This window comes from Grampus griseus (assembly GCF_964374135.1).
Source record: "Grampus griseus genome assembly, chromosome: 6".
Taxonomy (NCBI): Eukaryota; Metazoa; Chordata; class Mammalia; order Artiodactyla; family Delphinidae; genus Grampus; species Grampus griseus.
Genome location: NC_139000.1, coordinates 10,753,127 through 10,770,416, shown reverse-complemented (window position 1 = coordinate 10,770,416; position 17,290 = coordinate 10,753,127). Strand labels below are relative to the sequence as shown.

Sequence of the window (17,290 nt, the reverse complement as noted above, 5' to 3'; positions counted from 1 at the left end):
TCCTAAGTTCCAACTTAATTCTAAGACTCTTCTTTGCCCACAAGGTGAGACATCTGGTATGTTTACTACTCTGTCCCGAATCTTTTTAATTGCTAGGGGGCTCTGTAAACTGGGACTTGAGGTACATTCCAGTAATTAGGAAATTGTATAACCAGTTTATCTAGAGATAGAATTTTACCTGGACGGCCCTGGCAGTGACCCAAAGTCTTCCCTAATGGTGCATATCAATGTTTATTCCTTAAGTTAGTATTCCTAAATTGTCCAAGGGCCTCATTTCCAGGAATGTCGTGCTTTAAATTTCATTCATATTAATTCTCTATGTGAATAAGTGGGCAAAATAAAAATTTTATATATGTTGCCAATGCAGCTACAAGGAACACTGCCAAACTAACAGCAAAAGATGGTCCCCAAGCTTCTCCTGACAGTACTTCAGTTTGCTTAATAAAGAAAAGCTGGCAAGTTAAAAGAATAAGCTAATTAATCTGAGAATTAAAAGAACCCGTATTTTGTCTATAAAAAAAACTATAACCCTTTTCCCTTTCTTACTAAAGGAAAGTCAAAAATCTTGCCTGGTTTTCCACAATCACACTAATCAACCACCTGCAGTCTCTTACAAATTATTTTCTTAAAAAATAAATAATTAAATGAAACCTAAGGGGTCCTTTCTTCTTTTCTGAGAATGGACCAAAACACATTTCGTCTGGACCACATGCCACACACTACTCACAGCAATAACAAAGCCAAGGGGGAAAAGTCACAGACACCAGGGCTCTCATGCCAGATCATTCACCTCCAGGCTGTGTGACCCCAGCATATCTCTCTGAGCCTCAATTTCCTCACCCTCAAGACAGGGATGACAGTACCCACTTCACAGCGGTACAAAGACTAAATCAGTCAAGTGTCTCACAACAGTTGCTGGCGCTGCAGCTGGCAAGCTGCTGGACGAACACTGCTATCATGGCCACACATGACATGATATGATATGGCCAACACCCCGTTCACAAAAAAGGTTTTAGGGAGGGCCACACCACGAGGAGTTTGATACCCTCTTCTCTTAAGCAAACCCTTGGGAAAGCAAGCTCTCAGCGAGGAGGCTCCTGGACCCTGTGCTCAAGGAGCTGTGCCAGCATGTCAGAGATGCGCAAGACAAGACAGGTGTCTTCTATTCGATATAAATTAAGAGTAGCCTTCAGGCGCCTGGCTAGTCGCCAATACAGGCCCATGGGTAGACAAAATGTAGACACCCTTGTCTTACAGGTAATTTGTAGCTTCCAGCTCTTACTGTCAAATCACTCACGAAAAAGAAAAGATTCATTACAAAGTTGTATTTTTATTACTTATAATAAAAAACTCCTACTTTCACTAAAACATGAGAATTTACATGAAATATTCATTTTCTCACTTACACCACACTTACGGAAAGCCTCAATCCCACAGGGAATGTTAACGTTCTGTGGGCACATTTCAGTTAGGAGGGCCTTCTATTTTATCTGTAGCTGGAGGTTTGGTTTGTAGCTCACCCAAAATAAGTCGCATGAATTAAAACAAAACCACCAAATTTTGGCACTTCTGGGGTTCTCTCAATATCCAGCTCCCCATCCCCTCAAAAAAAAAAAAGGGAAGAAAGAAAAACCACCACTACCTCCACGGAAGCCAGAACTCCATCAGGAGGAAAGGCAGCGCAGCACACCTCGCACAGCAGGGAGAGGCATCAAGCCCTGCTCAAAAGTGAACAACGGCCAAAAGAAACTAAAAGCATGGCAAAGACAAAACCTGGACAGCACAAAAACTGTATTTTAGTTCACATTCTCCGATAAAAGGCGCCTCTTCACAACGGACTTGGATCAGAAAGAAATGACATATAAAATTCATATTGTCTTCGGATGGTAGAATTGTGTATAATTTCTTTAAATTTCCTTTGATACTATAAAGCTGTTTCAGTAAATACTGTTTTTAATACGCAGGAAAGAAAATCCACACAAAGAACAGTCGAAAATATGCCAAACAAATAAATGCCCCTTGGGAATTTGTATAAATATTTTTAGTATTCAGGAGCAAAACTTAATAGCTTAATGAAAGAACATCTGTAAGATGATAAAATCAAAGCAGCTGTGATGAGCTCAGGCTTGCTTGCGCTGAAAGACAAATCCCAGCTTTGCTGCTTACAGGCAGGGCAGCAATGGGCAGGTTAGTAAATCTAAGTTTCAGGTTTCTCATCAATAAGCAGGTAATGATAGCATCCCTTGCACAGAATTTTAACTGAAAATAATGCGATGGCACCAGCAGACACTGGCACAGAGACACTTCCAAATATGCTTTAAATTTAAAATAATACTAAGCTTTAAAAAAAAAAAAAGGGCTTCCCTGGTGGCGCAGTGGTTGAGAGGCCGCCTGCCGATGCAGGGGACGCGGGTTCATGCCCCGGTCCGGGAAGATCCCACATGCCGCGCAGCGGCTGGGCCTGTGAGCCATGGCCGCTGAGCCTGCGCGTCCGGAGCCTGTGCTCCGCAACGGGAGAGGCCACAACAGTGAGAGGCCCACATACAGCAAAAAAAAAAAAAAAAAAAAAAAAAGACCTATCACATATGCAGTGCTTTGTGCTGTTCCCTTACAGCTCAACTGGAGTCACACAGATGGAACACAATCTAAACCAACTCTACTCCAGGGGTACTGTAAACTGTTCACAAACAATAAACAGCAGTTAAGGTTTCTAACACTAGGTGTTACACATGCTTTGGCACAAGCAAGTCAGAGAATCAGAAAATTAATTCACCATCAAATATTCACTGAGTCACACAGGACTCCGTGAGACTCTGGTAGTGAGACAGATTCTACTGACAGAGATCTCAGATTCTTGTAGGGGCAGGAAGGACAAGAGCTGGGGAAAGTAGAGTCTGGACACGGCTGAAATCCTGGAATCAAGCTGCACACCAAATTACAGAGAGGGACTTGCTAACAGCCTGGGGCAGTCACGAGGGAACGGCCTCTGGGCTAGGCCTTGGATGAGGAGCAGGAGCGCTCCGGGCAGAAACGCATTTCTGAAAGAAGGCAGCACAGCAGCAGCGGGGTGGGAAAGGCAGTTCAGAGCGGGGCAAGGGGCCTATTGCCACAAACACCTAAGGTACATGTGGAGGAGGAAGAAGAAAAAGGGTCTAAAGCCAGACTGGAAGGAAGATGACCCCGGTGGAGGAGTTACTGCAACACTGTGGTCAAGAGCCAGGAAGGAACTGGCACTGAGGAAGACAGGAGAGGATGGTCAGAGACCCGGCATGTGGCCTAATGGCTGGCTGGTTTCTGAGTGCTCTCTGTGACGACCGTGACCATCCCTGTGCCACTGGACCCATGCACACATAAACATTTCTGGCCAGGTGTAATCTCTGTCTCTGCCTCTAGACTTCCCACATGCCAATCCTCCTTCCGACAGCTGTCAGGCTGCTCTAACAAGCGAATCTTATCCTATCATCCCCTGGCTTGAAAAGAGTAGATGGGAACCTCCAGGACAAAATCAAACAACTTAGCCTGTACCGTCCGGACTCTCTCCGGCCTAGCTTTCCAGCCTTGCCTCTGCCCCACCCTCCTAAACATCAGTACATCTTCATCCCTCTACCTCTTCCGCTGTGCCCCCAGCATGGAACACTCCCCCCACCCACTGCACTTGCCTCACCCATCCAGCAAACTCTGGCCTTTCAGTTCTTTGACCATACTGGTCCCTTGTGCACTGCAGGGCCTGAAAAGTCTTTCCCTTGGGGGTAGGGAGTAGGGTGGCAAATTCCTGGCTAATTCCTACTTATCATACAGGTCTCAGCTTAAGTGTTTCTTTTCCCCATCTTTCACCTACCAGACTGGCAAGAATATCCAAAGTAGGAGAGTTTATAAGAGAAAGGCATTCTCATATTCTCTTCGTGGAATACAAACAAGTACAATCTTTTTGGAGGGCAATTTGGCAACAGCTCTCAAAAGGTAAAATGCACTGTATGACCAGCCATCTGTCACTTTTGGGGGCCGCCCAGTAGCTATACTTCCTTTCTATGTCTGGGGAACCCCCCCACCTTATAAACAGATGACTGAGCCTCACCAATCATCACCAACCAAGCATCCACCCTTCCCTATAAGGAACTCTCGGACAGTGACCACCCTTCCCTATAAGGAACTCTCGGACAGTGAATGAGATGGCAGGAAGCCTCAGTTCCAGATGAGGCAGCCAGGGCAGCAGAGTGAGCAGCGAGCCAGGGCCTGCGCCAGCTGGGCCAGCAGTGTGATCTGCAGCATTCTGCCTTCGCCTGCAATGGCCCATTCTGCAGCATTATTTCTGAAACTGTTCTTGGCCCCAAACCCAGTTCTTGCCCTCCTACCTATTCTGTGAGCCACCTACGATCCTTTAAAAAATAAAAATTCCTCCTTTCCTAAATCATCCAGTGATTCTAATGATTACAACAGAGAATTCTGAGCAATACATGCACACACCCTAATCCAGAACTCCACTACTAGGAATTTGTCAGATGTACTTACACAAGTACACCAAGACATATGCTTATCAATAGGAGAATGGGTCACTAAATCATGGTAGAGACATGTAATACAATTCTATGAAGGTGTTGTTGTAGATTTGATATAGATCTACAAGCACTGATACAAAAACTTATTCAAAACAAGTTAATAGTAATGGAACAGCATCTACAGCATGACCTCAGCTGTGTATTTTTAATAGGGATTGACAGATAGATGACAGATGATAGAGATATATATAGATGGATCATAAAACATTTTTTGAGAAAAAAACACAATAAACCCTTAACAGTGGTTACTTTGGGGAAATATGAAAGAGACTTATTTTTCATGTAATATTTTTCCCCACTTGAATGTTTTGTCATGTTCATAAATTACTTTCATTAGAAAATGTTTTCATGTCACTTGCCCAGTAAGGACTTCCCAAACACCCATTATCCACATGCTCCTTCCTGTATTCTCTCTTATTACTGTTTTTTTCCTCCAGGGCACTTAGCACAGTGCATTCTTTTAGATTAACGTGTATTTACTTAATTCCTATCTCCCGCAGAGACTATAAGCTCTGAGGATAGGTGCTGTGTTGACCACTATATTCCCAGTGCCTAGCACACAGCAGATGCTAAATAAATATCTGATAAATGAATGAAAGTAACTTATCCTTCTTTTAAGATTCAGCTCAAGTGAAGTGAAGCTTTCCGTGAAATCTTCCAGTTTAGACCCTTTCTCCCTTGGGCCTCCAATGGCCTTTGTACCTACTGCCCTTGTCAGTTTATACAGCTATCTCCCCCATTACACTGGGAATATGTTGAGGGTAAGGATCCAGACATTCAACCTCTCTCTGTGGAGCCTGCTACAGTGCTTTTACACAGAAGGCACTCAAGAAATAGTTGATAAATGAACAGATGAACAAACAAACTAAACCTCAAAGTAACAACTTACTTGTGTATCTAAAATCAGGTGTTACTGATGTCTTGCTCTTCTTAATCTTCTTAATCTCTTATGAAAGCAAAACCAGACTGTGGAGAGTGATGATTTCTGAGCAGAAGTATGCCATAAAATCAAAGCTGTGGAGCCATCACCCTGGACTCACATTGGACTTGGAGGGAAGCAAGATCACTGTCAGCCAGGACAGAGCACAAAGTGGAGTTGCAGGAATGAAATGAGCAGACACAAATCTGCTTTACTCACTTTCAACAACTTTTCCTAAATTCAGGATTATGCTCGTAAGACAAATTACTACAGTTCAAAAGCAACAGAAACCAATTCAATTTTTCCATCTTAAAAATGAAAAGGCTTTGTATCAATATTAAATTTCCTGACTTTGATGACTTTATCAAGGTGATGTAAGAGAACATCCTAAAGGATTTTGAGATAGAGGGTTATGGTGTCTGCTATTTACTCTCGAATGGTTCCATACACCAAAAAATAACAATAATGTATGAGAGAGTGAGCAAAAATGTGGTAAAATGTTAACAATTGACAAACACGAGTAAAGGGTATATATGACTATTCATTGTACATTTTTGTTACTTTCCTGCAAGTGTGAAATTTTTTTTAAATAAAAAAAAGAAGAAATGAAACTACTTAATAGAAAAGGCTATTCCACCTTTACTACCATTTAAAGGCATCAAATGGAGGGAAATAAAAACACTACTTTGACGGAAATAACAAATAAAATGGAACAGAGCAATTCTAAAATTACTGTAAGTATCTTCATTTAAAAATAATTATTCCATACGGTATCTGGGGACAAATCATTCTTCTCACAAACATGGAACATCTGTTGCATACAAATCTTATAAGCGGCTTGTGCATTACATGGAATGGAATAGCAAAGTCTCAAGCTAGCAATTTCCAAACTATTCAAGGCAGCCATTATTCCTGGCTCTGCAGAGCCAAGATACCAAGACAAAAAATGCAAAAGGTAAACAACAGCTGGAAAAACGCCAGCTACAAATGACCTGTTCAAGTTACTGGACATATGCAATTTCTTTCTTTTTTTTTTTTAAAGATTTATTTTTGATATGGACCATTTTTAAAGTCTTTATTCAATCTGTTACAACATTGTTTCTGTTTTTTGTTTTTTGGCCGTGAGGCATGTGGGATCTTAGCTCCCTGACCAGGGATAGAACCCGCACCCGCTGCATTGGAAGGTGAAGTCTTGACCACTGGACCACCAGGGAAGTCCCTGGACATATGCAACTTCACTTAGAAATTTAGCATGAAAGTTAAATTCAAAAATCCCAACTCTTCTAAATATAATTTTATCACTTTTGTAGTCATTTAAAAAAAAGTACTCTTATCTAGCATTTAGAGCTAAAATACAAATGTACAAGGCTGATCTAACAGGCGTAGCTACTATTTATAGGCCAGGCACTGGACCAGATGCTTTATACACATTATTTCTAATCATTATAAATAACCTGGTATGCATGGTAGGTATTACTGATACCATTTCACAAGTAAGGAAATCAAGGTTCAGAGAGGAATTACATGCCCAGGATCCCTCAGAGATTAAGTGGCAAAGAGGAACTCTGGTCACTCTAGCTTAAAAAGAAATCTCTGCGTGGGCCTATTCCCCCAGTGAGGCCTCCACTCTAGCCTTCCCTCTGCCCAGGAGGCCCATCCACTCAGACCTCACCTTCTTCATGAACCTACTTTAACCTTCTCAAGTCCCCTTGCACTGCATTAACATTCTTTAACTTTTTGTTTTGAGATAATTGTAAATTCACATGCAGATGTTAGAAATAATACATCACATTTTTGTACACTCTTGACTCAGTTTCCCCCAAAGGTAATATCTTGCATAACTGAAGTATAATATCACCTGCATTGTTTTTTTCTCTACGATTTATCTCTTTCTAACATATAAATATATTTATAATTGTTGCTGTTATTGTCTGTCCACCCCCACTAAAATATAAACTCCCTGCAGGCAAGAATCTGTATCTAAATTTTGTTCACTGCTATATCCCAAGCACATAAAACAGGGCCTAATCCCTAGGAGGAACTCAGTAATACTTGTAGAAGGAATCAAAGCACTGTACTGCACTGCCTCCTCTATCAGGAAATAAACCAACTTTAAGAGACCACCTTAGTAAATAAGACGATCCTGAAACATCAGGGAAACATTACACTCACCCATGGTGACATAAGGCAACTTATCAGTTGATCCATGAGGATAGATGCTGTAGAGGTGAGGTCCAGTAACATCTACTCCCCCCAAAACTAGGGCTGCACCAATGTAACCTTGATACCTGGTGATAAGAGTATGCATAAGAAAAAACAAAAATGAGTCTACATTGCATCACTATAACTTAACTGAAAGTTGTATTTGAAGTCAGACAATAAAAATCTTTTCTTACACTACTACTGCTTCATTAAATAATTACTGTTTTGAAGGGAAAAAAATAGGGAATGGAGCGAACATACTTGAACATCTACTATCAGCCAATAAAAACTGTAAATTGTGTGAGGCATTCCATGTGCCTTACATAATCTTAGTCTCACAACCCCCTTCAAAAGAAGACACTATAATTCTCATGGTAGAGAAGAGAAAACCAACCCAAAGACATTTTTAAGCCTCAGAGCCAAGCTTGGCTTACTCCAAAGATCATCAGCACCCCTCCCATCATACCTCTCTGTGTTTAGCAGATAAGTTCCCTTCCAAGTCAACAGTGAGTTGTTGCTCAACTAAAGCTGTTCAAATTATCAACCTCACCATAGCCTCATAGGAAAATAGCTAATGTCAAAACACCTTTCCCCTCGGGCTTCCCTGGAGGCGCAGTGGTTGAGAGTCAGCCTGCCGATGCAGGGGACGCGGGTTCCTGCCCCGGCCCGGGAGGATCCCACATGCCGGCTGGGCTGGGCCCCTGAGCCATGGCCGCTGAGCCTGCGCGTCCGGAGCCTGTGCTCCGCAACGGGAGAGGCCACAACAGTGAGAGGTCCGCGTACCGCAAAAAAAAAAAAAAAAACCTTTCCCTTGAATAAATCCACAAAATTATGACAGATATGAGCTCATACTGAGTAAAAGAAAGAAGTATTTCATCATGCAGGGAAGTGAATGAAGTAACTCCATGACAGCCTATATAAAACCCATTGCTCCTGCCCACAGTTTAAAACTGTATCTCTCAGGAACATGGGCAAGAATACATTTTCCGCCTCACCCCCACCTCTGTTGAATTCTGCACGTATTTGTTCCTTTGGACCCTCTACTTAGTTGGTTTTCCGCTTCTACAGATTGCTTTCCTTGTATCTGGTTCAATTTTTTACCATTAGAACTGCTATGCTAGATAAACATGCTGGATTTAAAGTTCTCCACTGTGAGCCTTTAAATCTCTGGGAAGAAAAATGAAACCAACACATGCTGAATCTGCCTAATGATACAATCATTAAAACTGATATAAATAACACAAGAACCAATCAAAGTCATAATTTTAGACTGTCTGAGACATAGCTACCCATCAGAAAGCGCTCTAGGTCGAGTCCAGTATTTCCTGTGTCCCTTGATTACCAATTTATTATTTCAAATCTTCCATTTATAAGTGAAAAAATAAAGAGCAGGAAAGGATTTTAAAAGCAGCCTCAAGAGGGAACAGAGGCCCAGAAAAGGGAAGAAACTGGTCCTAAGCCACATGAGCTGGCAGAAGGGTCAAGACTAGATCCCAGCGCTCTGGGATGAGAAGCCAGAATCACCAGATCCACCACTCCCCCCGCAGCCCAGTGCTTGATCCACTATATCAACTGCCTGCCAAACACGCTGCTTAGTTAAAGTCAATTAATAACCAGCTAGTTCCCTTCCAAGCTAAAACATAATCTGTTCGATAACTTTAGAAGAGTCTAAGATATTTTGGCAAGTCAATGAAATACTTAAAAATGGATTCAGAAATTCTGTTTCCAGGAATCTAATTCTATTGATATAAAAGGACAAATACGCAGAAATGAATGCATAAGAATGTTTTTTGTGGTAACTGCTTATGATGCTAAAAAAGTGGACACAGTCAGAATTAGCTAAACTAATACAGCTATACAATGGAACACTACACAATCGTTAAAAACCATGCTGCATTTTTCATGCACTACCGATGGTAATCTTTCTCAAGGACAATTTTGGCAATATATATTAAAATGTTAAATGTGCCTACCTTTGACCCAGCAATTCTACTTCTAGGAATTTATTTTAGAATATAGCTTAAAGAATTAATAACACAAGTACCTAAAGATTCTATATTCCAAAGGATCGGCAGAATACCTTACAATACCTTAAACACTTTAAAGTAAGCAATATTGTTAATCTTCAAAAATTGGTTAATAAAATAGATTACTGTGGTCCAACAAAAATTAGGATACCGATCTATGGTTCTTAAACTTTTGGGGGCACAGACCCCACGGAAAAAATGATTAAAATTGTGGAACCCTCGCCCATAACAAGTGTACACACAAAAATTTTTCACTATTTCAGGAGTTACAGATCTCCAGAAGTCCTCCATGGGCTCAAGGTAAAATCTCTGGATGCCGAGCTCGTCTACTGATGGGAACAATATTCACAATATACTGTTATGTGAACAGGGTCACTTACAAAACAACACATATAGCAGGATTCCATTTTTGCAAATACATACATGCGTATACATGCCTAGTATAAAAGGTCTAAGAAAACAGATCTCGAAGATTCACAGTGTATGTGCTTAAGTGGCAGAGTGTCAGCTGAAATCTACTTGCTTCTTTTCACATTTCCATAGTGTCTGAATTTTTTACAATGATCATACATTACTTTTATAATAATTTATAAAAAGGTTTTCTTTTTGAAATACCCCAACATGGAAACTACTGAAGAGGCACTGGTAGGTGAAAAGATTAGGTTACATTATGGGATAGAAAGCACAACTATGATCCCATTTTTATAGAACAAAATATGTATTATTTAACATAGGAAAAACCTTGAAGAGTGTACCATAATCTGTTAGCACCGACTGCTTATAGGTGGTAGAAATTCAGATAATTTCTATAATTTTTTATCTATATCTTCTAGCTTTTTTACTGTGAACATGCACTTATAATACGGGAGGAAGGGATGATCAAGTGAATGAACGAACGAATAAATAAATTTAAAAGTCTAGGAGTATATACAACCAGCCAAAATGTGATTCTCGCCTATTTTTTCTTTGGGCTTTACAGTATTTTCAGAATTTTCTACAATGAATATATAGTACTTTTGTAAGGAAAAAAAAATTACAATATAATAAAATAAAATTTTAAAACCTCTACATATTCAAATAGTTTCCAGAATACAGAACAGTATATACAGAATAGTATATACAGAATAGTATATACAGAACAGTATATCAAAGCTTTCTGCTAGACTCAACAAGAAGCCTCTATGTTCAGAAGGAACAAGTATCACAGGTATCTTCTACATATAGCCACCACAGAAGTTAAATAAAAGTACTGCTTAAGGAAGGAAAAAGACGTCCACTTCTGTTTATCAAACCCTCTTTTCTCACTTATTCACATACAAGGAAATAGATTATTCAGGGGGAAGAAAACAGCAAGAGTACACCTTGTATTCTTTTTTCAGCCTCTGAATGAGGATCTAACTATGTATCAGGCCCTGTACTAGGCATTGCATAAGCCTTGTTTCTTTATTCATTTCCTCCCCAAAAGTTAGAGAGACAGAACTATTATCCCCATTTTATTGAGGAAGAAACTGAGGATAAGAAGGGTGAGGTGAACAGCCTAAAGTTACACAAATGTGAGCATTGTAGACAGGATCTGAGGCAAAGTTCTAAAGTCAAATCCTATGATTTTTCTCTTATACTAGTGACCCACTTTACGTAACTCAACAAAAATGTCAAAAGACATAAAGAACCATAATTATCCTGGTTTAAATTTTTGTGTTCTTCTCAAAACTTTGATAAAATTTAACTTTTACAAAGTATGTTAAACTAAAGATAATAAAACACTGAAAAAAGAGAATTTAGAATTCCTGAAACATTCTAAAGAGATTAACAGAAACATCTGCTAGATTTAGCTAAATGCCAAATGACACTGCAAGCAATCTTGAAATGATATTTACTGCAATTTTACAAATTTAAAAATTGTTTTAAATGTAATGCAACACACAAACCACCAGAGGGAGCTTTACATTCAAAATCACAAATGTCTTCAGTTATCTTGACAACAGATGTGCTTTAACAAGTTCTCACACTGCACTGGAAGAATTTATTTGATAGGTGATAATTCTCCAGGATTAGGATGATGATTATGTACATAAATAAATGGAAATCACTGACATAAAGGCTCAGTACAGCCAGAGTAGGAATTGGGTAGATATGGACCAGGCTTCCTGCCCATATGACTCATAAACCCTGGTATCCTCTGCTGTAAAATGGGAACTATTCTATCGGCCTTGCTGCGTAGCTATATTAAACCTCATATCCACTTCCTGAGAGCCCAGGGGCCATGCTACACTTGTAGACGAAGACCTGCAAGTTCACAGGAAGGCAAGGGCCAGGCAGGAAACAGAGAAGTGAGCCATGCAAGGTCTGACAGGCCAGAACACATGCTCCCACTTCCAAAGGCAACAACGGCCACTCAGTCCCACATCACCGCCCGCTTTATGAGCTTTTATCAGAAGCTGGAAATCCATATTTTAAATTCAAAGCTCCCAATTTATAATTATTTGCCACTATTTTTTTTAAAACACTATGTGACCCAAATGAAATTTCTTTACAAGCTGAATACGGCCTGTGAGCTGCCGGCTTACAACCTTTGCCTTCTGTTCCTGCTCCCCTTTAACTCTCACAGGCCTGGATGCAGCTGCTACGACTTGGGACAGAGAAAAAGAAAATGTCTTGTGCAGGTTGCTTAATAAATGATGAGGACCAGAATATAGGCCTCTGACCAACTTTTTAAAAAATTTTAAAAAGGTATCATGATACACATTCTATAAAGAAGGAAAGAGGAGAGAATTTATTAAAGCTAAGGTAGGTCACAAAAGGAGAAGCCAGGATTCCAACCCAAGACTAAATGTCCAGGCTATTTCCACTATACTACACTGCTTCTCTTCTCTTTATGAGGAGCAAATGAGAAAATGGACTTAAAATTTGAAAACTGTCTAGACCTATACAAACACAAAGTGATGATGTGATCGTTAAGGACTAAAGAGAAACAAAACTACTAAGAGGAACTCTGTGGGAGTCAGCAGGGAGTGAACGTCAGGTCAGGCAAATGAATGCATCTCTTTAAGCCTCAGTTTGTTCACTTACAAATTAGACATGTTAATAGCCCGTAACTCAGAGTTAAAGGGATAAAGTGAGATCATGCATAAAGCACTTAGCACAGGGCCTGGCACAAACAAATAAATGTTGGTTAATAGTAACGCTATCCTACCCACTTACAGCCAACTACAAATAATCACTTTTCATTTCACTGTTATCTTGCCCCTAAAAAAGGGAGAAAAAACAATCATTTGTGTTTGTGTGTGTTCACAAGAAGAACTCAAAGGTTCCTTCCAGCTCTTTCTTACTATGAACAAAAAAGGTTTTTTTATCCAGCAATACCCTAAGCCTCAGGAAATGACTCAATTGGTCACATGTGATTCATTCATGAAAAAAAAAAAAAACCCAGACCCTGTAAATTCAAATACATTATCAAAAGCCTTATGAAATTAAAGTGTCTTTTTAGTAACAACTGATTTCTGGAATAAAATGTGTATTTCTTAATGCCTTTCCTCGAGCTTCCAGGCTTCCCTTGGCTGAAAATCTAAGACATGAGAAAAAAATACTACAGAAATCCCCATCCTGGAACCTTACCTGAAAAGCATCTGCTTCAGCATCCGATTGGCCGTCACGACTCTGGGAAGGCGGCCAGTGGAAAGAGAGTGGAGCTCCAAGTTGGAAGAAATGAGCTGGGTTGTCATGTCTGTGTCCGCAGCTGTCCCAGCACCACAACAACTAAAAAATACAATTAGAAACGTAGCTGAAATTCAATTACCAAAGGGCTCAATTAGAAGTGGAGCTTCTTGGAAAACTTCCACAAAGTTCAGGGACATAGATGTTTTTGAGTATACCTGCACTGTAACTGCTCTAACCAAGCTTAAATAGACATAAAATTAAGAATGCACATCTAATTATATACAAATATATTTTCTGTAGCCCATTGGAATATTTCAAATCATTAGTTTCTATGTTCTGAACAGAGTGTGCATTTTACTGATCCTAGAAAATATCCAAGTTGTACAAAAGAGCAAGGAATGTCAAAAGCCTTGCAATTTACATTTACCAAGTATTTAGTACTAGATACCAAATATCTAGTACTAAGCTCCAAAGTGCTGAGAATAAAGAAAATATGACACAGTAATAGCACTTGATTTCAAACTTGAGTGGAGGAGACACATAATACAATATAGTAGCATAGGTAGAAAATGCTGTAGGAAATTAGAGAAGAGAGCAGTTAACTCTGATCTTTGAGAAGAGGTTTCATGTGAGCTGGATTTGGAAGGACAGAATAAAAACACTATACAGAGAAGAAGAAAGGGCATTTCTAAGCAGAGGGGCTAGCAAAAGCAAGGGTAAAACAGCTTGGACATGTGGAGAACAGGGACATGAGGGAAATAGGGACAGCGCAGGTATAACTGGAACATAGAGTGATAGCAGCTAAATAGGATGAAAAGGTAAGCTTTCTGTGAAATTGTACAAGACCTTGAATATCATGCTAGAGTTTCGATTTTATCCTGAAAGCAGTGTGGAAATGTGAAAAATCTCTTGAAAAGTTTTTAAACAGGAAAGGGACATAATAGATCCATGTTTTACAAAACCCAACATGACAGAAGAGTGAACAATACAAATAAAGAAAAGGCCAAAGGCAGAGAGACCATTTAAATGACAACTGCAATAATCCAGCTGAGAAAAAAGAATCCGCGCTAAGGCCTTAGTAGAGGGAAGGAGAGAAGGGAGTGGATTCAAAAGGCACACAGAAGGCAGAACTGGGTACCAAATGAACTGAAGACTAAAGCAAAAAGAGGACTTGAGGGACTGCCCTGGTGGTCCAGCAGTTAAGACTCTGTGCTCCCAGTGCAGGGGGCCCGGGTTTGATCCCTGGTCAGGAAACTAGATCCCGCATGCCGAAACTAAGAGCCTGCATGCCGCAACTAAAAGATCCCGCACACTGCAGCTAAAGATCCCACACGCGTCAGGGTGCCACAACTAAGACCCAGCACAGCCAAATAAATAAATAAATAAATATTTTTTAAAATAAAAAAGAGGACTTGGGGATGGCTAGCTCAGATGGATGGAAATGCCATTTAAGGGAGACAGAAAGAAAATACAGGCTGAACAACAGGTTTTAGAGAGAAAGAGTAAATTCAATTTTACCCCTGACATGTTTAAAAATGAGTCATTCAAACTAATCAATACTTACTAAATGTTAGGAGATATGAAGTGTATTTTTGAACAGTTCTTGTCAGCAACAACCATTCCTTCAGTTGCCCTTGTATCTGCTCCAAGAACTATGCCATCCTATTTTTAAGAAATATATACTTTAAAACAACTTCACATATACAAACCACAGTTCTCTACTCTAGTTTAGGAAAAACAATGTTGACCATCCCCTGCTCCCCCAACCACCCCACCACGCGCTGAAATATTGTGCTATACTTTCGGCATTCAACGAAAAGCTATTAATAAACATTATTGGTTGAACCCTCAGTAGGCAGTAGGAACTATCATTCCTGTTTTCAATGAGGCTCAGAGATTCAGTGAATTCCTTACAAATCACAGAGCCAATATCAGAAAAGTCTGGATTAAGATGCAGAAATCTTTCCATTAAAATAGCCATGCCTGGGCTTCCCTGGTAGCGCAGTGGTTGAGAGTCCGCCTGCCGATGCAGGGGACACAGGTTCGTGCCCCGGTCTGGGAAGATCCCACATGCCGCGGAGCGGCTGGGCCCGTGAGCCACGGCCGCTGGGCCTGCGCGTCCAGAGCCTGTGCTCCGCAATGGGAGAGGCCACAACAGTGAGAGGCCCGCGTACCGGAAAAAAAAAAAAAAAAAAAAAATAGCCACGCCTGTCAATTTCTTTTTAAAAGATGTCACTTTTTACCATTAACAACAATAACCAGTTATCTCTTTTGATCCTTACAACAATTTAGGTCAGGAGTTATTATGTCCACCTGATGGATTAGAAAGTGAGGCTGTGAGAAGGAAAATGACCTGCCCAAAGTTAGAGGCCGCAAAAAAGCTAAATGGTTAAACATTTTTGTTTTCTCCCATTACATCATCCTGCTTCCTAAAGTAGTAACTTAAGACAGAAAACTAGCTTCCTGTCGAAAACTGCAGAGTGAGCAAAGTATATAAACTGCCTATAAGTGCACAAAACTGACATAGTCTCTCCTAAAGGAGCTTTTCCTGATATAGTACTCTGTAAGATGTGCCCTTCCTCACACAGCCCAGAGAAGTAAAAGAGGCCAAGGGGCCTGGTTCCTGAAATTAGTTGACACTGCTGCTCTCAGCCTGTCCCGGCTTACCTTATAAACCACTCCTGCGATAGTCGTCCCAGTTTTCCGGGCCATTGGAAGCTTGGATCCTTTCTTTGCAAAATCGGCTTCCAAGATGGCATTTCTGAGAGCAAATGAGAGAATAAAGGGTTGAAGGGCAGGACCACATTGCGCCGCACTGGCACGAAGAGTTTCTAATAGGGAACTCGGGAGAAGCAAAAACTACTAGCATTTGCTTTCAAGCCCATCTGTTTCACTGGCTCCTCCCAACAGCAGGACTACTGTCCCGCTTTTCTGCGAAGGGAGCGTCTGAGAGGGTCCGCACCACCACCGGAGATAGAGGGTGTCCCGGTGCGCTGGGGAAGTGGAAGAGCCGACCCGGCCTCAGGAGAAACACGCTCAGGCCCTAATTCCCCTGAGTCACAGGTGCCGCGGGCCGCGGGCCCCGCGCTCCACCATTCGTTCGGACTTCCCGGCTCAGACCGCAACCCAACTCCGACCCCGGCACCGCATTCCCACTCCCGCCCTGAACCCTGCCCGGGACATGGCCACACCTGCGGCAGTTTTCGAAAGAGAAACCTCCAACCGGTGGCTCATACACTGACACAGCCGCCATCTTTCCCGAAAAAGTACTTCCGGGCCGGGGGCGGGAGCAAACGAAAGTAGCCATGCACTTCCGGCGCCGCCGGCAACCTAGGGCTGAAGGGGCGGAGGAAACTCCGCGCTAGGGTGATGGATCTTAGGGGCTCCTAGAGGAGCCTGGAGATGTTTGGAGTATAGCACCCCAAGTGGCGCGGAGGAGAAACTGACACCCGGAGAAGTCGTGGGGAAAGGACTTACCCAAGGTGGGCACACCAGAGACTAGGCCTCCTGCCCACCAGACCAGAGCGGTTTCTACTGCTAATTCGACTACATGGAGCTTCAGAGACAGAGACACTGAAGTTCCAGGCACAGCTCCACCACCTCCTTGCAATGAGCAAGTCCTCTCAACTGCCTGAATTTGTTTCCTCTGCTGTCAAATGGGGATAATAGCTGCCTCAAAAGGCTGCTGTGAAATGAACAAGAAGCCTGTAAAAAAAGCTGTTCACCATCATTAGTCGTTAGAGACATGCAAATCAAAACCACAGTGCAATACCATTGCACACCCACTAAAATGGCTATAATCAAAAAGACAGAAAATAACAAGTGTTGGCTGGGATGTGGAGAAATTGGAACCCTCACATGTGGCTGCTGGGAATATGAAATGGTGCAGCTGCTCCAGAAAATAATTTGGCAGTTCCTCCCAAAATTAA

General features: G+C 41.3%; 1 protein-coding gene across 1 annotated transcript in view; it reads right to left on the bottom strand.

The window, feature by feature from the left end:
• The window catches only part of PSMB7 (proteasome 20S subunit beta 7), a 58,608-nt gene extending 41,952 nt beyond the window's left edge, over window positions 1-16,656 (bottom strand). Inside the window, exons 1-5 of the mRNA XM_082655791.1 lie at window positions 16,553-16,656; window positions 16,029-16,122; window positions 14,926-15,023; window positions 13,320-13,460; window positions 7,648-7,763 (exon numbers count right to left, since the gene is read on the bottom strand). Of these exons, the coding sequence (XP_082511917.1) occupies window positions 7,648-7,763; window positions 13,320-13,460; window positions 14,926-15,023; window positions 16,029-16,122; window positions 16,553-16,614 (511 nt within the window). The 5' untranslated portion in view covers window positions 16,615-16,656. The remainder of the gene's footprint in view (window positions 1-7,647; window positions 7,764-13,319; window positions 13,461-14,925; window positions 15,024-16,028; window positions 16,123-16,552) is intronic.
• Window positions 16,657-17,290: the final 634 nt, after the last annotated feature.